This window comes from Poecilia latipinna, unplaced genomic scaffold, assembly GCF_001443285.1.
Source record: "Poecilia latipinna isolate Pla-1442-1.1 unplaced genomic scaffold, P_latipinna-1.0 Scaffold1442, whole genome shotgun sequence".
NCBI lineage: Eukaryota > Metazoa > Chordata > Actinopteri > Cyprinodontiformes > Poeciliidae > Poecilia > Poecilia latipinna.
The window spans coordinates 47274-64985 of record NW_015114058.1 but is presented as its reverse complement, the minus strand read 5'-3'; the positions used below and the strand labels follow the sequence as shown (position 1 = coordinate 64985).

The 17712-nt window shown below is 36.9% G+C and overlaps 1 protein-coding gene and 1 long non-coding RNA gene across 4 annotated transcripts in view; one reads left to right on the top strand and one right to left on the bottom strand.

Moving 5' to 3' along the window:
* iqch (IQ motif containing H) overlaps positions 1–17712 on the bottom strand; it is a 37543-nt gene that overhangs the window by 532 nt on the left and 19299 nt on the right. Inside the window, exons 9-19 of one of the 3 annotated variants that reach the window (XM_015057187.1) lie at positions 16421–16487; positions 15451–15534; positions 15206–15375; positions 13021–13293; positions 12746–12871; positions 6836–6956; positions 6293–6579; positions 3370–3522; positions 1944–2066; positions 1146–1207; positions 78–186 (exon numbers count right to left, since the gene is read on the bottom strand). In XM_015057187.1, coding sequence (XP_014912673.1) covers positions 78–186; positions 1146–1207; positions 1944–2066; positions 3370–3522; positions 6293–6579; positions 6836–6956; positions 12746–12871; positions 13021–13293; positions 15206–15375; positions 15451–15534; positions 16421–16487 — 1575 coding nt within the window. Of the gene's footprint in view, positions 1–77; positions 187–1141; positions 1208–1943; positions 2067–3369; positions 3523–6292; positions 6580–6835; positions 6957–12745; positions 12935–13020; positions 13294–15205; positions 15376–15450; positions 15535–16420; positions 16488–17712 lie in introns of all 3 variants that reach the window. The other 2 variants (XM_015057186.1, XM_015057188.1) reach the window with 2 other exon arrangements.
* LOC106962647 (uncharacterized) overlaps positions 15543–17712 on the top strand; it is a 19772-nt gene continuing 17602 nt past the window's right edge. The window contains exon 1 of the long non-coding RNA XR_001428023.1: positions 15543–15827. This is a non-coding gene — a long non-coding RNA (uncharacterized LOC106962647). The remainder of the gene's footprint in view (positions 15828–17712) is intronic.

Sequence of the window (17712 nt, the reverse complement as noted above, 5' to 3'; positions counted from 1 at the left end):
CAACTGACAAGCTATAAAAGATTATGAAGGTTTTATGACATGGATGAGGGGAAATCGTTAAGTCGTTAACACAGTACCTCGAAATTGGTTTCTTCTTCCTTTTTAGAGGACAATATTTCCTGATGAATGACTGACAAATTCTGAGCAAAGGTCACCAGAGCTCCCTGGAGATCCTCCGAGACCGCTCTAATAACAACATTCCAAACAAACGAGTTTACTAATGATCCCCTTGTTGCCTGCTAAGAAACAATCACCTTGTTCATTTGATGGTTGTGGGTAAATGAAACTTTCAGCAGATAGCATCTTCGGTCTATAGGGGGATGAGCACAGCTTGATTTAACTGTTCCAGCGCTGTGCAAGCTAACGGATTTCTGTGATAAATATGTTGAATAACCCTCTGCTTAACAACCTGTGGAGTTTCTGATATTTACAAAACCAGAGGTGGCATCTTAATCCTGTGAAGAATTGTTTTTACGTTGGGTCTTGGCAAACTAATCGCCCTTTTAATATTCTTCAGTGCTTTGCTGTTCTAATGAAGTGAAATTATAAGTTCTGAACCTATGCTTGCTTCTATAAAGAGAACAGCGGCAAATTAAATACCAAGATTCACTGGGCGGTCGAGAAAGGTCAGAGAAACAACCGGTCCCTTTTAATGAACACTTCTATTTGTCTTAATCTGAAAATGTTTGGTGCTCAAGGAATACTTGAATCTTTTTAAAGTGGTCTTCAGTCAAGAGGTTTTGACTGAAATATATTTTAAACAGCTTTGTGTTTTGAATAGATAATTACTCTGGCTGGATATGCCAGTTTTGGGCAATTCTGTGTTACAACCAATCTGATGAGCATTTGGCTGAAAATCCAACCATCGTTTCATTCAAACTGAGGATGCCAAGAGGGTAATCTACTGCAAGAATGCAGCAGAACCTTACTTCAAAAAACTGAATTATCCTCTTTAAAATGAGATATTAGGTGGAATTTATTATTGCCAATGAAGGAATGAGGCAACTTTCCTTGAAAAATTTCAAGGATTTGCCAACATGTTTCTCTATGGTTTCTCAAGGTTTTCCACCACTCAGTTTTAAAGAGCTCACATTTATTTTATTCTTGACATAATATACAAAACCGACGCAAGAAAAAATACTCACATCATCCCAATGGTGCATCGATCATAGCTGTCATAGAGAGCAAAAACAGTGCCTTGATTTTCCTGAAGTGGAATTTCACAAATTTAATATTAAAAGTAGATCCAAGACACAACAATGATTATTTTTTCCTTCAGTTTATTCTCACAGTATTACAGGATTAAGTAGAGTGATCAATGAGCAAGTTAAGTACCATTAGGAACATATACATAAAATATTTAATATTTCTTATAATTTGTTGCATACAAATATTGTAGCTAAAGGTTCACTTACAAAGGTTGAAATGTTATTTTGGTTTCGCTTTTAGAATCAGATTGAAACATTGGAAGTAGAACATTTTCATGTTTTTGTTTTTTTGTTTTTTTACTTCAGCATTCATTACGCTTTACATGCAGAGCAGCCAAAAATTTATTTTGACTTCAGGCTCAGTAAGAAACCTTTCCAGGTCAGAATTTCAACTTCAGGGTTGCTTTCTAGCTGATTTTGTTGTGTTTGCAACTGATAAATCTGACTTTTGAATACCGATTAAAACAAATTTGTCTGTTTTTCAACTATGATAGTAGCATTAGCATAATCTTAACCTCAACTGCACACCAAACAAGGTCTAACTTACATGTTTACTTATGCATTTGTTCTGTGATGTAGCTGAAAAACTGTAGTTGTTGAGTTAAAAATGTTCAAAAACATTTGAAGCTAACAACTAATGCAGTGGAAATATGCTAATATATTATCAAAATGTTTCACTGTAACTTGCAAATAGTTTCTTCAAAAAAAGTAAAAAAAAAAAAATGTGATTCTTACCTTCTTGTTAAACTCAATGCAATTCCATTTGCATATATTTAAGAATATACTGTGGTACAACATGGAAAGGTTGGAATGAAACAAACGGATCCCAACGACTGCATAGCGACTGTCCACCAGACGCTGTGAAAGAAAAAGACAACAACACAAGTGAAATGTTTTGGTCTACTTTGTTTGTCATATCATATCTGGTGCTGTATGTCATATTAAAATTGAATGTGCACATTTGGTGATAACATGATATACTAATTTTACACACAGCTAAATAGCTATGTTTCTTACTAAGGATTTGTTAATAAAGGGACAAACATTAGCAGGAAAATGGAGTGAGTTTTAATGAAGGTTAGCGCTAAGCCTCGACTTACAAACAATTCTATTATTCTATATTAAGGGATTATGTTTAAAAAGGTTTTCATTTGTGTATTATCACAAAGTTAAAGGTTTTTAATCCCTTGGGTCACCGCTAAGTTTCTGTTTATGATCGATAAACCTGATGACTAAACAGCAGATGAAGTAAACTTTTGGTCCTTTCTTAATTAACTAAAGGATGCGACAGTTAGATCGAATGCATTAGCCTAGCTATTACACAGTGTAACACTCCAAGCAAAGACCATGCAGTTTCAGGAAAAGAGAAGCACAACTGGGCTCCATAAACACAAAACATATTACTATAATAGAAGAATCCTAATCATAAGTAACACTATAGAGGCTGATTACTTAAAAATGTCAGGTCTTAGGAGGAAAAAATGTTGCCCGTTCTCAGCCACCTATGGGAGACAAAGAGAGCAGGCCTGAGCCTTGAGGAGCTCAGGAGATAGAGCCCATAACTCGCTGTGAAGGCTGTGTGTTTGCACTTGTCAAAGGCAGGGCCCTTACCCAACAATAAAAGTGTCCAACAGGGACTTAATTGTGTTTGTAATATGCAGGTCCCTAATGATGGCCACTATTGAAGCCATTAACAACAGCAGTGGCTCAACTGCTGCAGTGAAGCACCAGGCCACCAGCTAAATGAATGTTTGATAAAATAATACAAGTCGCAGATTAACAAGCGTAAACTGAGGCATACTGCTAATAAAAGAACTCCATTGTTTAAGTCCTGGCACCAGGTTGATGAAGTGTTCAAGCATGCATAATGAAAATGGTATGAATTATTAATGTGTTGATTATTTAGGCTCATCTATCAAAATGATAATGAATTCGGCACCTAAACACTCATTCACTTCAGTGTGTAGTTACAGTTTTTAGGTGTGCTTTCTAAAAGCAAAGATTTTACAAAACACACACACACACACACACACACACAGATTTCTTGCAAATGCTTGCTTAAGACTCAGACTAATTAAAAATAAGGGCTTTTTTATTACTTAGAAAAAATATTTTTTTAAAATACACAAAATATACATTTTAGTAATTAAAATTGTCATACCTTTGCTGCACCCTCCTGTTCAGAACATTTCTCTTTGACTGGCACTTCAAAACAGCCTGTGCGCCAGTTGAGCGTTCCTCCAGTCGCCATTAGTAGCATCTGGGTCATGGCAAGATGGTCACTGAATCCAATGTCCAGATCAATTCCCCATATCTGTCAAAAAAACAAACAAAAAAACATTATGAACTACAAGTTAAGGAAGGAGAAAGCAGAGAGTATTTCAATAAATGATTGTTAATCACACTGAGAGAAAGAAAGAAAAAAAAAAGACCAGTTATGTATCTCTGTGTGTCTAACATGTTTAGGTAATGCAGTGATATGATGACACAAGCAAACATAGAGATTTTTCTTCATATGTGGATTGAGTCTGCCCTGGGCGCTTTGCCTGGCTCAGGTCTGATGAGAACCAAAGTTCAGATATGTATGGTAAATGGCATCATTATAAGTATATTAAGGGGTCAGGTATGGACATAGCCTTCTACTTAAACTGGGCTAATTTTGCAGATAATAACCTAATAGCTATGCCCTTTCTTCAAAAGTGGCAAATAAATCACCAGTGAAGGAGTTGTTAATAACTAAGTGGCAGCCGGCTGCCTCTTTTAGCTGTTCCTATTTGTCAAAGCAAGCGCTCCTGCCACCGGATGCAAATTGCAGCAAGTTTGAGCCTACAGTAGACCGAGTTTCTCTCTGCCAGAATGCAAACATATGTAAAAGTTTCCATTTTCTTATTCTTGAATTTTTGTAGAAAAAAAATGGAACAGTCAAATTGTATTTCATGAATGATTTAACAAAAGTTAACAATTTATCAATGTGGTATGATTGCATTTTTATAAAGATGAACTAAGAAGTAAAATATATATTGCTCTCAATGACCAATAATAAAAACTTTGTTTCATTTGAGAAATGTAGTTAGGTTTAGTGTGGTATTTTTATTTATAAACTATTCAAAAGGTTTCCCTGCAAGCAAAATTACTGCTGGTAATTTTTGTGATGAAAATAATAATTTGGTTGATTTTCTCAAAAGAATAAGTTGCAGATACAAAAGATAAATAAAAACTAATGCAAAAATGAATGCAAAAATAATTATAAATATATTCATCTTTTTTTAAATATACTAAACAAAATGACAGAATCCTATGTAAATTTAAGCACAAAGGGTTTTTAAATTAACTTTTATAGTTTTGTATAAACTAAAAACGTGAGATTGTCACTGAAATTTCAATTTTTACTCAAATTTTACATAAAAACTACACTTCCTCCCACAGCAGGATAAAAAACTGCCAATGTTTATCCGGTTCCCTTAGTGCAGGAGGCATAGAAGTTACAACTTGGTTTGATGCATGTTTGAATCAGACTGTTACCTGGCCCTGCATGATGGACACACAACAAGCCATTCACTCAACTCCCTAAAACTCATACTCCCGCGTCCCATTGTCGCTCTTAACAAAGCCGCGGGAAATGTAAGCCTGGATTGTACCTGTTTTCTATTGCCTTGCATTTTCATTAAAAAGCCCAATGCTGCAGCTGTGGCCCCGCTGCTCCACAATGTGCGCCGAGACTGCAAGGGCAAACATATGTGACCCACTTCTTCCCATCAAATAAAGTAGGCAGCTTTTAGCAACAGGTTTGAATCTAAATTGATGTTTAAATCCAGACAGATTTGCCCATGTGGCTCCCCTTAGTCTGAGCTTTGTCTGTGTGTGTCAAGAGACGGGCAAGAATTTGCCATTAAAGTTCCTGCATCTACGGAAGCATGTGGTGTTTTGTTATTTATGCTGTCTTCAAATCCTTTACAATTGGATCAAAATTAGAGATAAAAAAAGGTGATTGTCAGCCATCTTGAAAAAGGAAAGGGGGCAGCTTATGTTACATCTGAATCGAGTTCAGACATTTCTTTTTTCTAATAGGAATAATAAATAAAAATGACTGCAATAATACAAAATATTTTTAATCAAATTACAAATCTTGAGTAGATGGAAAAAAAAATAAAAATAATAACAAAATTGTATTAAACAGTAAAAAAAACAAAAAACTTTATTCTATCAGTTATATTCTAACCCAGAACACACTACCCTCTAGTGGCAACCATGCCCAAAGCTAATCCAATTCAGTTTATATATATGGATAGATATATGTGTATGTATACTTAAAACAATTGATACTAGCCAAGCAGATGACAAGTGGTTTATTTCTATCAGATGAGCTGATAAAGGCATGAGAATTTCATCTTTTTTTTTTTCTTTCCACATTTTTAGCATGTTTAAAATAGTTTCTGTGCTTCCCCTCTCCATTCTGCCGCTTCAGAAATGTGCAGAAAATGCTTTGCTTTTCTGCCGAAGAAAAGCAAAGCATTTTATTTTGCAGGATCGGATCAATAATAGTCAATGCTGCCACATGTTGGGAGCAGAGGTTAAACCATCATAAAGAAGTCCATTTCAAATATCATGAATCAAGAAGATTTCAACAAAACTTAATCCTGACAAATGAGAAGAGGCTTCAGCAGTGTGCTGGTATAATAATGTGATTTATTTCAGCAGAACACTGCAGGTAACCATCTAGGGGTTAAACACTTGACAGGTTATCCCCGTGAACGTACTAAATCACTTCAGAATGACCTACTGTTGGAAAGCTTCTGAATTTCTCTGCACCGTAAGGTTAAAGGGCACGCTTTAAACGGTGGAATCAGTGTATTGACACAATAAGACCTGACAGTTTATTAGAGGGCCTTGTGACACATTTCGTCCCTGTGCCCACAGTTTACCTCGTCTTGTTAACTGGATCCCTAGGGAGCAGTATATGTTGGAGGCACCTATCTGGTTGTGTGGATAAAAATTGATCTTTTCCACCCAATGTGGGTTGTAACAAACCAGATCATATGTATCATGACACCCTGAGTCCTCCTCTTTACCTTTGTGAGTCTCACCTTCTGCTTCATGGTGCTGTGGTCCACAAAGGTCGCCAGGCCAACGGACACATAACCTATGATATAGTTCTGCTTGCAAGCGTGAGCCACACGCATGCAGATAGAGTGCAGGGTCTCTAGGTGAACGGAGGTCTTAGGAATAATGGATCCCACAATGTCTAGATGACAGCAGCCGTGCAGCTGGTCTCCCCAGGACAGAATGGTCACCTCACCGTTGGGCTCCAGGAGCATATCCACAGTCACATAGGTGACGTTCTCTGAAGGGGGGTACGCCTCCACTACTCCACCTGAACAGAATGAATGCTGAGAAATGGCTACACGCACAAAGACATAATGCCAAAAGAATTCAACATTTTTATTACTGATAACTTCACAAAAGGTCACTTGAAACATTTGAACTCTGATAACTACTAAAAGAGATATGTAAATGATTCAGTTTTCACATTTATAAAGGCACCCAGGAAACAGAAAAGCTCATTGAAATGCATAGATTTCATAAGTTGCGGGTGAATATAATATAGTGCTTGACAATAGGTGTCTGACCTTGCCTGAGGAAGATCTTCAGGAACTCGGACCAACTTTGAAAACGGGAAGATTTAGCCAGAATGGTATAATAGATCAGCCATTCTGGGATCTCTTCTAAATATTTCATCATCACAGTTTCCTGTAGAATGAATGTTGAAGCATAAACATCACATACCGAATTAAAAAAAAAAAATACTTGGAAATGAACTTGTGTGTAGTTTTCCATTAATTCAACTCAGAGTTCTAAAAAAAAAAAAAAAAAAAATTAAGTTGCATAATTTTGCTCCGAGCTCAGAGTCATGATGTGAAGACCCAAATGTGGAGCCAGGACAATGGCGAAAAGGATCATGTTTAATGAACTGAGAGGACATGAGAGTAATAGTAAAATATGTGTGACAGAAACCAAGAAGTACATATCCTGAGAACTTGATTACTAGATGCAACACAGGTGAGTAAATGAGCATATGGAAAACAGGTGTTTAAGGTCAGGAAATTAAGACACTGAGGTAAAAGTAACATTAGCAATCAAGTCCACAGAAATAAATGAAACACGAGATGCAACAAAGTAATCAAAATAAACAAACTGAACTCAAACTCCAACAGACTGTGACAGTCAGGCCTTATGGCTGTTGGCTACAAAACTGCTACATCCTGTTATCCAGATGACTCCGGTGATTGTGAGTTATTCTTTAGACTTCAGAGGCTGCTTCAATTTCTGTGTGAGTGTCTGATGGATACTGCAGGAGTGTCTATCTGTGAGTGACAGCCTATTATCAGAAGGCCTCAGGAGTCTAATAGCTTTAACTCGCAGCCTCGAACCACCTGCCCTCAATAACAACTCTCTCCACTGGGCGGCTGATGAATACTTAAGCTAACCCCATCTATCTGGGGATCAATCAGGGCCTGACTGGGATCGATATCACTCTTGTTTCGGTAAATACGAAATGCCATTATGGTTTCACCACTTAATTATGCTGTTAATTTTCAGCTTTTGCTTTAGGTGTCCTTCAGACAGTTTAGAAACTAAAGTACACTATTGTCTCCAAAAAAGCTGTGCAGCTAAATGGATGGGAATATGTTGTCTAAAGCTTTCGCTGTCGTTTGATGTTCATAATGTAAAACAACAACTGGCAGATTGCAGTACGAGTCAGTTTAATGGACTGTTTGGAGGGCCTCTTTTATACACATGCTTCTGTGAACAATAATCTACAATTCCCTGGGAAATATCTAAACCCTTACAATTTTTTCACATTTTATTGTGTTACAAATACACATCTTAACCAAGATTTTTATGACAGATTCCAGACATTAAAATCTAAAAGTTGATGCATCTACTTGTATTTAAACTACCTGCTTAAATATATTGTAGAACCACCTTTCTCTTCAGTAACAACTGTACGTCGTTTCAGGTGCGTCATTAAAAGCTTTCCAGATCTAAAAACTGACTTTTTGCCCATGCTTCTTTTACACACCAGCTTAGGTTGAGACAGATCGGGTGGGAACGATCAGTTTTGAAGTTTTGCGACCAATCTCAGTTGGATTTGCAGCTGGATTTAAATTAGGTCAATTTGTCACAAACTTTAAATGGGACTTTTTCAGCAATGGCTTTCTTTGATGAGGCTCTTCCATAAAAGGTCAGATCTGAGGTGGAGTAAACGACGACAAGTTATCATGTCCATAAATTCTTCCACCTTTACATGTGACTCTCTGCAGTTTCTCCACTTACCATTAATCAGAGAAGCATCTCTGGTTAATGATCCCCTAACCAATGCAGTCAGTCCAGCTGGTGGACAGCTTGGAAGATTTACAGCTGTGTCATTTTATTTTCACTTTTGGGCGATGGATTGAAGGATTGAGCTCAAGACTGAACAAGTTTGAGACAAAGTTTTAAATAAGTCAACTCTGCTCTACAGTTTTACATCTTATCTGCCTGCATATTATTTTAGTCTTTTACAAGCTGTATTGGATTTTATTTAGTGGTATCAGAATAAACTGGTTTAAATACAAAAGTGGGCTATACTTTTCAGATTTTTCTTTATAACAACCTTTCACAATCTTGTATTATTTTCTTGTGTGGTGTTGGTCAGTAACATAAATTACCAACAAAATACATTGAAGTTTGTAGCTGTAATGTGAAAAAAACACAAAACAATTCAATGCACTGTATGTGTACTGCTATACGAGAATTACATTTTCCAATAGAAAAAAAAATAGAATATGTGAAAATTGAGTGAAAGATAATTTGTGAATGCTGATAACATATTTGTTCTCCCCTCCTGCTCTCCAGAGCATTACTTTTTTTTGAGTATATGGCGTCTGGCTCCACCGGAGACGGGACCAGAGATTATGCCGTTGAAATTCCAGTCATGTAACAGCCATCATCATATTCAAGTACTGTAAGAGGCGAGGTCAAATGCTACACAGTGATTCTCCCTATACAAACCATAAAGCACACAATGGCGCGGCAAAAAGTGTAAGGGAACGGTTGTCATTCTCAACGGAAGAGCAAGCTCACCCTGGGACTTTGCCTGTGCAGTTCACAGAAACAGCAGGACAGAAAGGAAAAAGAGAGAAGGGTATTTCACAATAAATTATTTGGACTTAAAGTACGCACACTGCCCTGTGATAGGATTCAGCAATGGCTTGGCGTCCTCATAAAGCAGAGCAATCTGGTCAGAAATAAAAGATGTTCTCCCCTTTGATTGCTATTTTATGTCTGTTTTTAGTGGAAGCAGGGTGTGGACAATAATTCTTATATGAAAATACCTTCTTAAAGGTTACACATTGTCAATGAATATCTAACTCATTAGTCCCATTAAAACATTAATATAAAGCCACAACAAACCATAACAAATTCAATGTTCAGGCAGTTTCAGCTTTACGCATGTTGTTGAATTTTTATGAACAAGAATTATTTATGAAATGAAAGAAAAAGAAGTGATATGCATTTTCTTCAAATCCCAAATTCAGATTAACTGCTCAGACAAATCGGTACACATCCGAGCTTCTCCGTGGTACAAGAGGCTGCACAGTAGACAACAACTGTATGAAATGTCCCTCTACCTCTCCAGTGGTAGTGATTGTCAAATGACCCATTTCGTTGACAAACTTAACCTAAATAAGGTTTTTCTCAAGATCTGTTTGTACACAGCATGATGGAAAAAATACTCCATCTGTTGAAGCTATTAGGTGTAATTTTTACCCTCTTGTGCCTAATGATCCATATGCAAGCTGTGTGAGCGCTTAAGTGTGTGTGTATGGCCCCCTTCAGGCATTGCATGGTTGAAGATCTACATGTCTTTAACCTCTCTCTGTGTAAATGCTAAAAGAGGCCTGGGGGGCTTTCTATGGGCTCAAACATTGTGCTGGAAGCTGCTGCGGGCCTCACAATATTTAGAGAAACACACGTGCTTTTCCTCAGACCTCCATGTAAGCTCTCATTGATGTGGATGTAATGGCTCCTCCTCCTTTTTGTACCCTTCAAGGCTTTGTTTCACTCAGCCAGAAGGGATCTAATTGTTGGTAATATTCCTAAGGAACACATGGTACATATATATATATATATATATATATATATATATATATATATATATAAATCAAGGTTTTTCATACAAAGCTTTTCAGCACAGCTGTTAATTAAAAAAATATGGACACATACTGAGGCCAATTACTTCTCCAATGCCCCATTTATTAATTTTTTTATTTATGTATATTGTTATAATTATTAAAAGAGAAAAGCATTATCATTGACTTACAATTTAATTAGTTGTAATTTACTGTTAAATCAACTTAGTGGAAGATAGAAAAATCATGGATAATTACAATTCTTCATTCATGATCTGATCTATTTCGGTAAATAATAAAACTACCACAACTTTGAAATTCTTTAAACCAAATACTTGAAATGTTTGTAAGTATTTAACAAAGATTGACTATTTTCCTTTTTCCATTTAGATTTCTGTAGTATTTTCTGCAGAATCTTTCCAAAATATACTAAAAAAATAGATCTCCTGTTTCTTCTGAGACACAATTCTCCAGTATTTTTAATATTTGTTTCAATTTGATGAGCAACTTTGTTTACTCATCTTTTAACATTAAGAGTCAAACTGTTGTGCTCAGCAGTCTATATATAAAAGGTAACCATTTCAGTCCATTTCAATTCATTTTAAGAGAAAACAACCAAAAAGAATTACTATAAAAATCAAGCAATAAGAGGCACAGGAAGTGGGCTTTGCTTTGATTAAAAGAGCAAGGTGTAGAATAAAGGCCAGTTAAAGTGTTGTGTCCATATGGCCCAGAAGCCCCGAGGCTGCTGGCCTACACTGGGGGCCTCGGCACTCTTCTGTCTCCATGGGACCCCAGCTGGTGAAAGAAACCCCATTTACTTTCCCCATGCAGTCTCAGTCGCCATTATGGACCTTGGCTGTGGCTCAGCTCCTCTCTGCCATAATTAACAGCACCAAAGCCACAACAATTACAGCCCTGCACCATGCCTACCCCGTGAATCAAAGAACAAGCTGATGGGAATGAAACAGAGTGAGCCATAAGAAACTCGAGATGACTGCTGTTCTTTCAAATGGAATAAAAAGTAAAATCGTTGTGCTCCAAGCCCACAATCATTACCCTGTAATTAGTTTGCACAAAGCTCCCGGTTAAATGGCAAAATACGGTAATTAACACATGACAGAAAATCAAAGGCTACTTTGTAAGCATATGAGAAATAAGAGCCAGGGGCTCAGAAACTGTACAGATTGTATCTGAAGTAAATAAATGGTTTAGCACCGATTAGGTACATTTTATTTGTTTTAAATATAAATATGCCCATGATTATATCAGAATTCATACTTTGAAACCAAATGCTTTAGTAATATAAATGGCTCAAACCTATTCAATGGCTGTAGAATTTAGCTTTATAGAATAAATAAATCAAGCATCTGCTACGCACAACGATTATAAGGTTTAAAGATATATATTTAAAAGTAGTTCTAAGCAGGCTAGGCATTTTATTCCTTTAGGATATGTCGATACACTCACTGTAAATCTTTAGGAAATTCTGTGATTACATATTTTTGATCACGCAGTTTAATTAATTTTGATCATTTCTTGTTTTTGCAAAACAAAAAAATTATGAGAGGACAAAAATCAACACTGATCAAATTTAATTAACTATTAAATATGATGCTTTTATTAGGAAGAAAATAATTTTGTGTTTCACTCCTACTCCTAAGTTCAAAGATAGATAATAAAGGAGACTGCATGCCTTCAGTGCTTTAGTGACCAGTTTCAGTCTTGTCTTTTCATAAATTTTACAAATGTCCAGTTTTATATTTTTATTTGCTAACCCTTTTCCTCACTAATGTCTGTTAACTATATGATATTTTGGTATTTGTGGTTTAATTGTACAAGATAAATGTCACATAATTTATAGATAAGACTTTGAAATTATTTATCATGATATGTAATTTTTTTTACATCACCAAGGAATTTCTTCTCAGAAATTTCTGAGAAGAAATTTCTTTATCTTGTACACAATAAAGATAAGATGAAAAAAAGTACTTTAACAAAGTACACTTTTTAGAGCCACAATAGAAAACTTTTTCACCAATTGCCATTTTAAACTAATATTAACTGCACTATAATGTAACTATGATCAAACAACAAGATTGTAAAGGTTTGATCTGATTGTGTAGTTCTGAGTATCTGAGTGCTTTGAGAGAATGTTTGTTGTGAATTGTAGTAATATAAATAAAATGAACTGAATTATGATTTGAGGCCATTTTAATTATAAATATAACAATTTCTCTTTTGTGTGAAGAAATGCAAAGGTCATAAACACGGTATAAACATTAACCAGCATTATTAGCAGTAAGTGGTCTGTTATTTTATGGCAAGGAGATACAGACATAACCAAGCGAGCACCATTTTTACCTGAACCCATGTTGAGTGCCACAGATCAGAACCAAAATACTGGTAGCGCTGCAGGGCCCAGCTGTAGCACCCAAGGTGGCAAACGTCACAGTATGCTGCATCACGGCCTCCTCGCTGCACGTTGATCTTAAAGAGCCAGCGCTGAATGTGAATATTTTGAGCAATAAGTTCGGCCAGTGTTTCATAAAGCTAAACCAAAAGAAATATTTTTTTTTTATTATTTGTCTGTGATAGTGGGCACATGGGGGCTTGTAACTGTGCTTTTGGTGCCATACCTGGTTAAGTGCGTACACATCTCCTTTTCCAGGGGGTATTTCCAGTCCTGCTTCAGAAAATATCCTTCTTCCTCCAGACTTGGTGCCGTGGAGTTGTGAAACAGCCGGTTCTGGACCCAAGATTGGCACACGCAGCTCATCAGCCACTTCCAGGTCATCCTCATGGCCAACTCCACCCACTATATAGGCCTGCTTCCCCTGTATTTGTCGTTTGATTTGCTTCAGGGTGCCCGGACTGTACTTCAGCAGTGTAGACAGACACATGTTGCGGGTCTAAAGCAAAGGAAATGAGAGATACAGGCTACAGTCAATTGCTATCAGGGTATCTTCCAAGGGTTGTTCCTCAGCCTGATTTATCATTGTGTACATTCAATAGGTCTATTATTGAAACAGCCAGCAGGGTTTTGACCTCTCATGTATTTCAGCAGGTTGGATTGATAAAACCAGCCTGCGGAAAACCTTGCCTATCCTTCACTTCTTTAATGTGTGCTACCAACGAGCTCCTTGGGAATACAACTAATTACTTCACATCTGTATTTATTTGATCCACGTGGAATTATCCCTTCTGTCACTAGCAGAATGCGCTGCCAGCCACGGGTAGGAGTGATTCATCTCAGCAACACGTCTGGCACAGTTTAACAACAAAACAGTGGGAAAATCAATAAAAAGAAATGAGGAAGGCTACGTCATGTTGCGTGTTCGGTCTAAAACATTTTGGAAAGAACAGTTGAATGCCGAAACACTTTAGAGTTGCAAAATTATTTTTTTGGGGAGTGTTTAGGTGAGAAACAGTCCAAGAAAGGCAGCAGAAGTTTAATTATTTCGTGAAAACCATCTATAGACTATTACAAATGTTTTAATTAAGCTCAACATAATCGACTTTAGTGTGTTTACAAAAGATAAAACAGAAGTTTAATTTTAAATGCACTGAAAAACATTAAACAGCTGCTCTCTCAGGACAGCTGCATAGTAACAGCCACCTCTAGTACCCCCTAGAGGACACTACACAAACTGCAAATGACTGTAGCACTCTGTGGTGGAGTGCAGTGGCATGCAGGATATACACCTTGAACTTTTTCCTATTTTGGTTATGTTAGAGGCGAAAACCTCAATGCAGCATCGAGGTTTTCGGCTCTAGCATAACTGGGATTTAATGGGATTTTGTGCGACAAACCAGACACAAAGCAGGGCATAATTGGATATTTGGCAGGTTGAAAGGAGAGTGCCTGCAAGCATCCATTTTCAAGTCTGCCTCTGACTCTAAACTAGATTTATGTCTAACATTTGAGGCATGAATGTACTTTGATTAAAACTATTCCGTTCTTCAGAGTCATTGTCCTTCTGGAAACTACAGCTCTGCTTTTGTAGCCTTGTGGCAAACTATAAACAGGTCTTTTTTAAAATCTTTTATTAACAGTAATCCCCTTCTTCCAAAAAAGGTCAATTGAGGAATCCACAACTAATGACTTTCCTTTCAATGGATTATCTCACCTATGATGTATGTCTATGCAGCTCCGCCAGAGCAACAATGGGTATCTTGGCTGCCTCTCTGATTACCACTCTCCTTATCTGACTTGTCAGTTTAGATAGATGGCTATTTTTTGATAGATCTGCAGTTGTACCATACTCTCTAATTTCAGATGACGGCTTGAACAGACTTCTGTGAGACGTTAAAGGTTTGGGATATTTTTTTTTTTTTAATGCTATCTCTGCTTTAGATTTCTCCACAATGTTCTCCCTGACCTCACTGCTACGTTTCTTGATCTTCATGATATTGTTTTTCCACTAATGTTCTCTTACAAATGTCTGGAGGACTTCATAGAACAGCTGAATTTACACTGACATTCAAAGTAATACAGATAAATGCAGTTTTGAAATCAGTTCGTTACTCTGGATTTTTTTGGGAGGAGTTGAATGAAAATGCATGCAAGACTTTTCAAATTTATATTTCTTCTTTTTTTTTTACTTTTCATGCACCAGTTTATGTTGGTTATTCACATAAATTACACCAAAAGTACTAAAGTTTAGAGTTGCAAAGTGACAAAAATTTAAAAGTTCAAGAGTTTTTAATAATTTTCCAAAGGACTTCTGTCTAATACTGCTGTAGCAACTTTTGCTAGACCATTGCAAATGCATTGTCATATTAGTCATATATAAACACACAGGTGAGAATGATCAACCTTACAGGGAAATGATCCACAGCCTCGGGTGTTAGGATAAGAAACCGTTTGTTGCAGGGCAAGTCCTGGTTGGTGCTGCTGTCAGCCCCATTCCTTCTCAGAAAATTGTCGTAATACTGCAGGATGTCTTCTCCCAGATGCATTGGGCATATGTAGATCACCTCCACATTTTCATCTGGAATCAAAAAAGGGGGTTTTTACAAATTAAATATTTAAACAAGGTGAGTGAGCTCTCAATAAACGTCTCTACCTCTAATATCACACAGCCTGGTGATTTGGATGTTCTGGAGGATGTCATATTTCCTGGTGCTCAGTCTCCAGCTCTGGGAGAACCCTGTTAGAATAAGGTCAGGCAATTATTAAATTCACTTTGACACTACGAACTTCCAGATCTGTACAGCTAGCTTTGGATGGGATGTGCATGTCACTAGACTTGGGGATAAGGGAATTAAAGTCTAATCAGGCTGCACAGCAATCCGATGATTAATTCAGCGTAATAACTAGCAGGTGCAGAGCCTGTCATGTGCTGGGAGTCCTTCTACACCATGTCCAGCCACCACTAAACTACATCCAATGACACCGCCAGGATCTTAGCCTGTGTGAGAGGGAATCCTCAACTGAATCAAGGTAATTAAATGATTGGATTCATGCTAATTAACAACAATGGGGTTCAACTTTCTAATTATCCTTGCTCGCACAGCACTCTCTGTAGCCACCCCAAGTGCAAATAAAGCATTCCATCTGCTAGTAATTAGGCTTAATAATTTTAGACAATCGCTCAATGATTTACAATGCACATGCCTGATTACAGTCTAAATTTGTGCTGTGAAGAAATTAGATCATGAACTGATCATGGCTTGTACTCTTTGTTTATTGCGAATGCACAGCAGTCTTTTTCATTTTTTTTGTCACATGCGTGCGGCGTTTTTGTGCACAGCAGTAAAATAAGACCTTTGCGCCTCTTGTACACGTTCAGCATAATGGTTTTTCATTTGCTTAATCTGCAAATTAAATGGCGATTGAGACTAAATTGTTCGGTTCCTTGGCACAGGGACTGTCATCATCTAGTGAGCGCTTTCCTGCAGAGAGTCATTTGAACGAGACAGAGTGTCTGAACCGGGGCCACGGGCTGGGGACAGCAGAGCGGCGAGATCGGGGATGACTGCCTCTAGATCAAATGTGTGCGTGTTGAAGTGTGTGTGGCGGGCGACAAATGCCACCTAATGAAGGGATGTGGATAATGGTCCTCTTGGACGACCGGATGTGTTTCCAGTTTTCTGCCAGACGCTGGGGATGGAGAAAAGAAGTGATCATGGAGGAGGCTGGCTGAGCACATACACAAACACACACAGACACAAATCATCTCATCGCCGCATGGATAAAACACACCAAACCAATCTCTCTTGGCTCACAGAAGCAAACCAAGCATAAAATACCATCATAATTAAATTAAGCGTTTACTTTCGGAAACATCCTCTCACAATTAATTCAATCAGCAAGGTACATGATGCTACTGCCAGGGGAAGATTAGCAGGCTTAATTAACAGGGTATGAATGTTTAAAGAGTGAGAACATGTTTTAAGTGCATGTATACACACACAACAATGTTCAAACTAAATGAACTTGTAGGCACTAATTAATATTATGTCAGAGCTTTAAAAGATGTTCAGGCCAGATGACAGCACAGATGTGACATCTACACACAAAAGGAGTAAATTTAAATGCAAAAAAAAAAAAAAGAGAGAGAAAAGGAATCAAACAAAGTCATTTTAACAGGACTCCGATAAATGTATTAAAATAAAGATCTAAAATGTTTTATCTGGTGACTTTTAAAGTAAGATCTAATTCAAATATAAGTCAATTTTGGTAAGTGCTATTTTTTACTCAAGTAGAAACTGTCAAACCAATGAATTTATTGTCTCTATTTAGAATCTTTTAATCCACATGTGTCAAACTGAAGGCCTGGGGACCAAATCCGAATCCGGCCTGCCTCTAGTCTCTGGCACTTTGAGAAAAGCATTGATGTTGATGTGGCTCAAAATGAAAGTGAGTTTTCAAAAACAACAATTGAAGCTAAAAGTTTAAAAAAATCAAAAATTTAAAAGTAGATTTAATAAATGAAATGTCCTTTTGTCTTTTTAGGAGTACAACTGCAGTACATTTAAAATGAATAACAACAGATGTTATTAATAAACAATAATAATAAATAAAGAACTACCTAACAATCAATTATAAGTATATGACTATATTAGATGTCACGCTTATGGTGAGCTTGATGTCTCAAGTGTATCCCTAAACTAGCTTTTTCTGTTCTCTAATTTTTGATTTCTTTTGATTTCATCCAAAAAAAATTTGCAATATTTTTTTTTCTAGTTTCCGATGTTGAGGTAAAAAAAATAAAATAAAATAAAAAAATAAAAAAAAAAATATATATATATATATATATATATATATATATATATATAATCCCCCCCCTCGCCCCCGACGCGAGCGCGGGAGAGGGACCCCCACA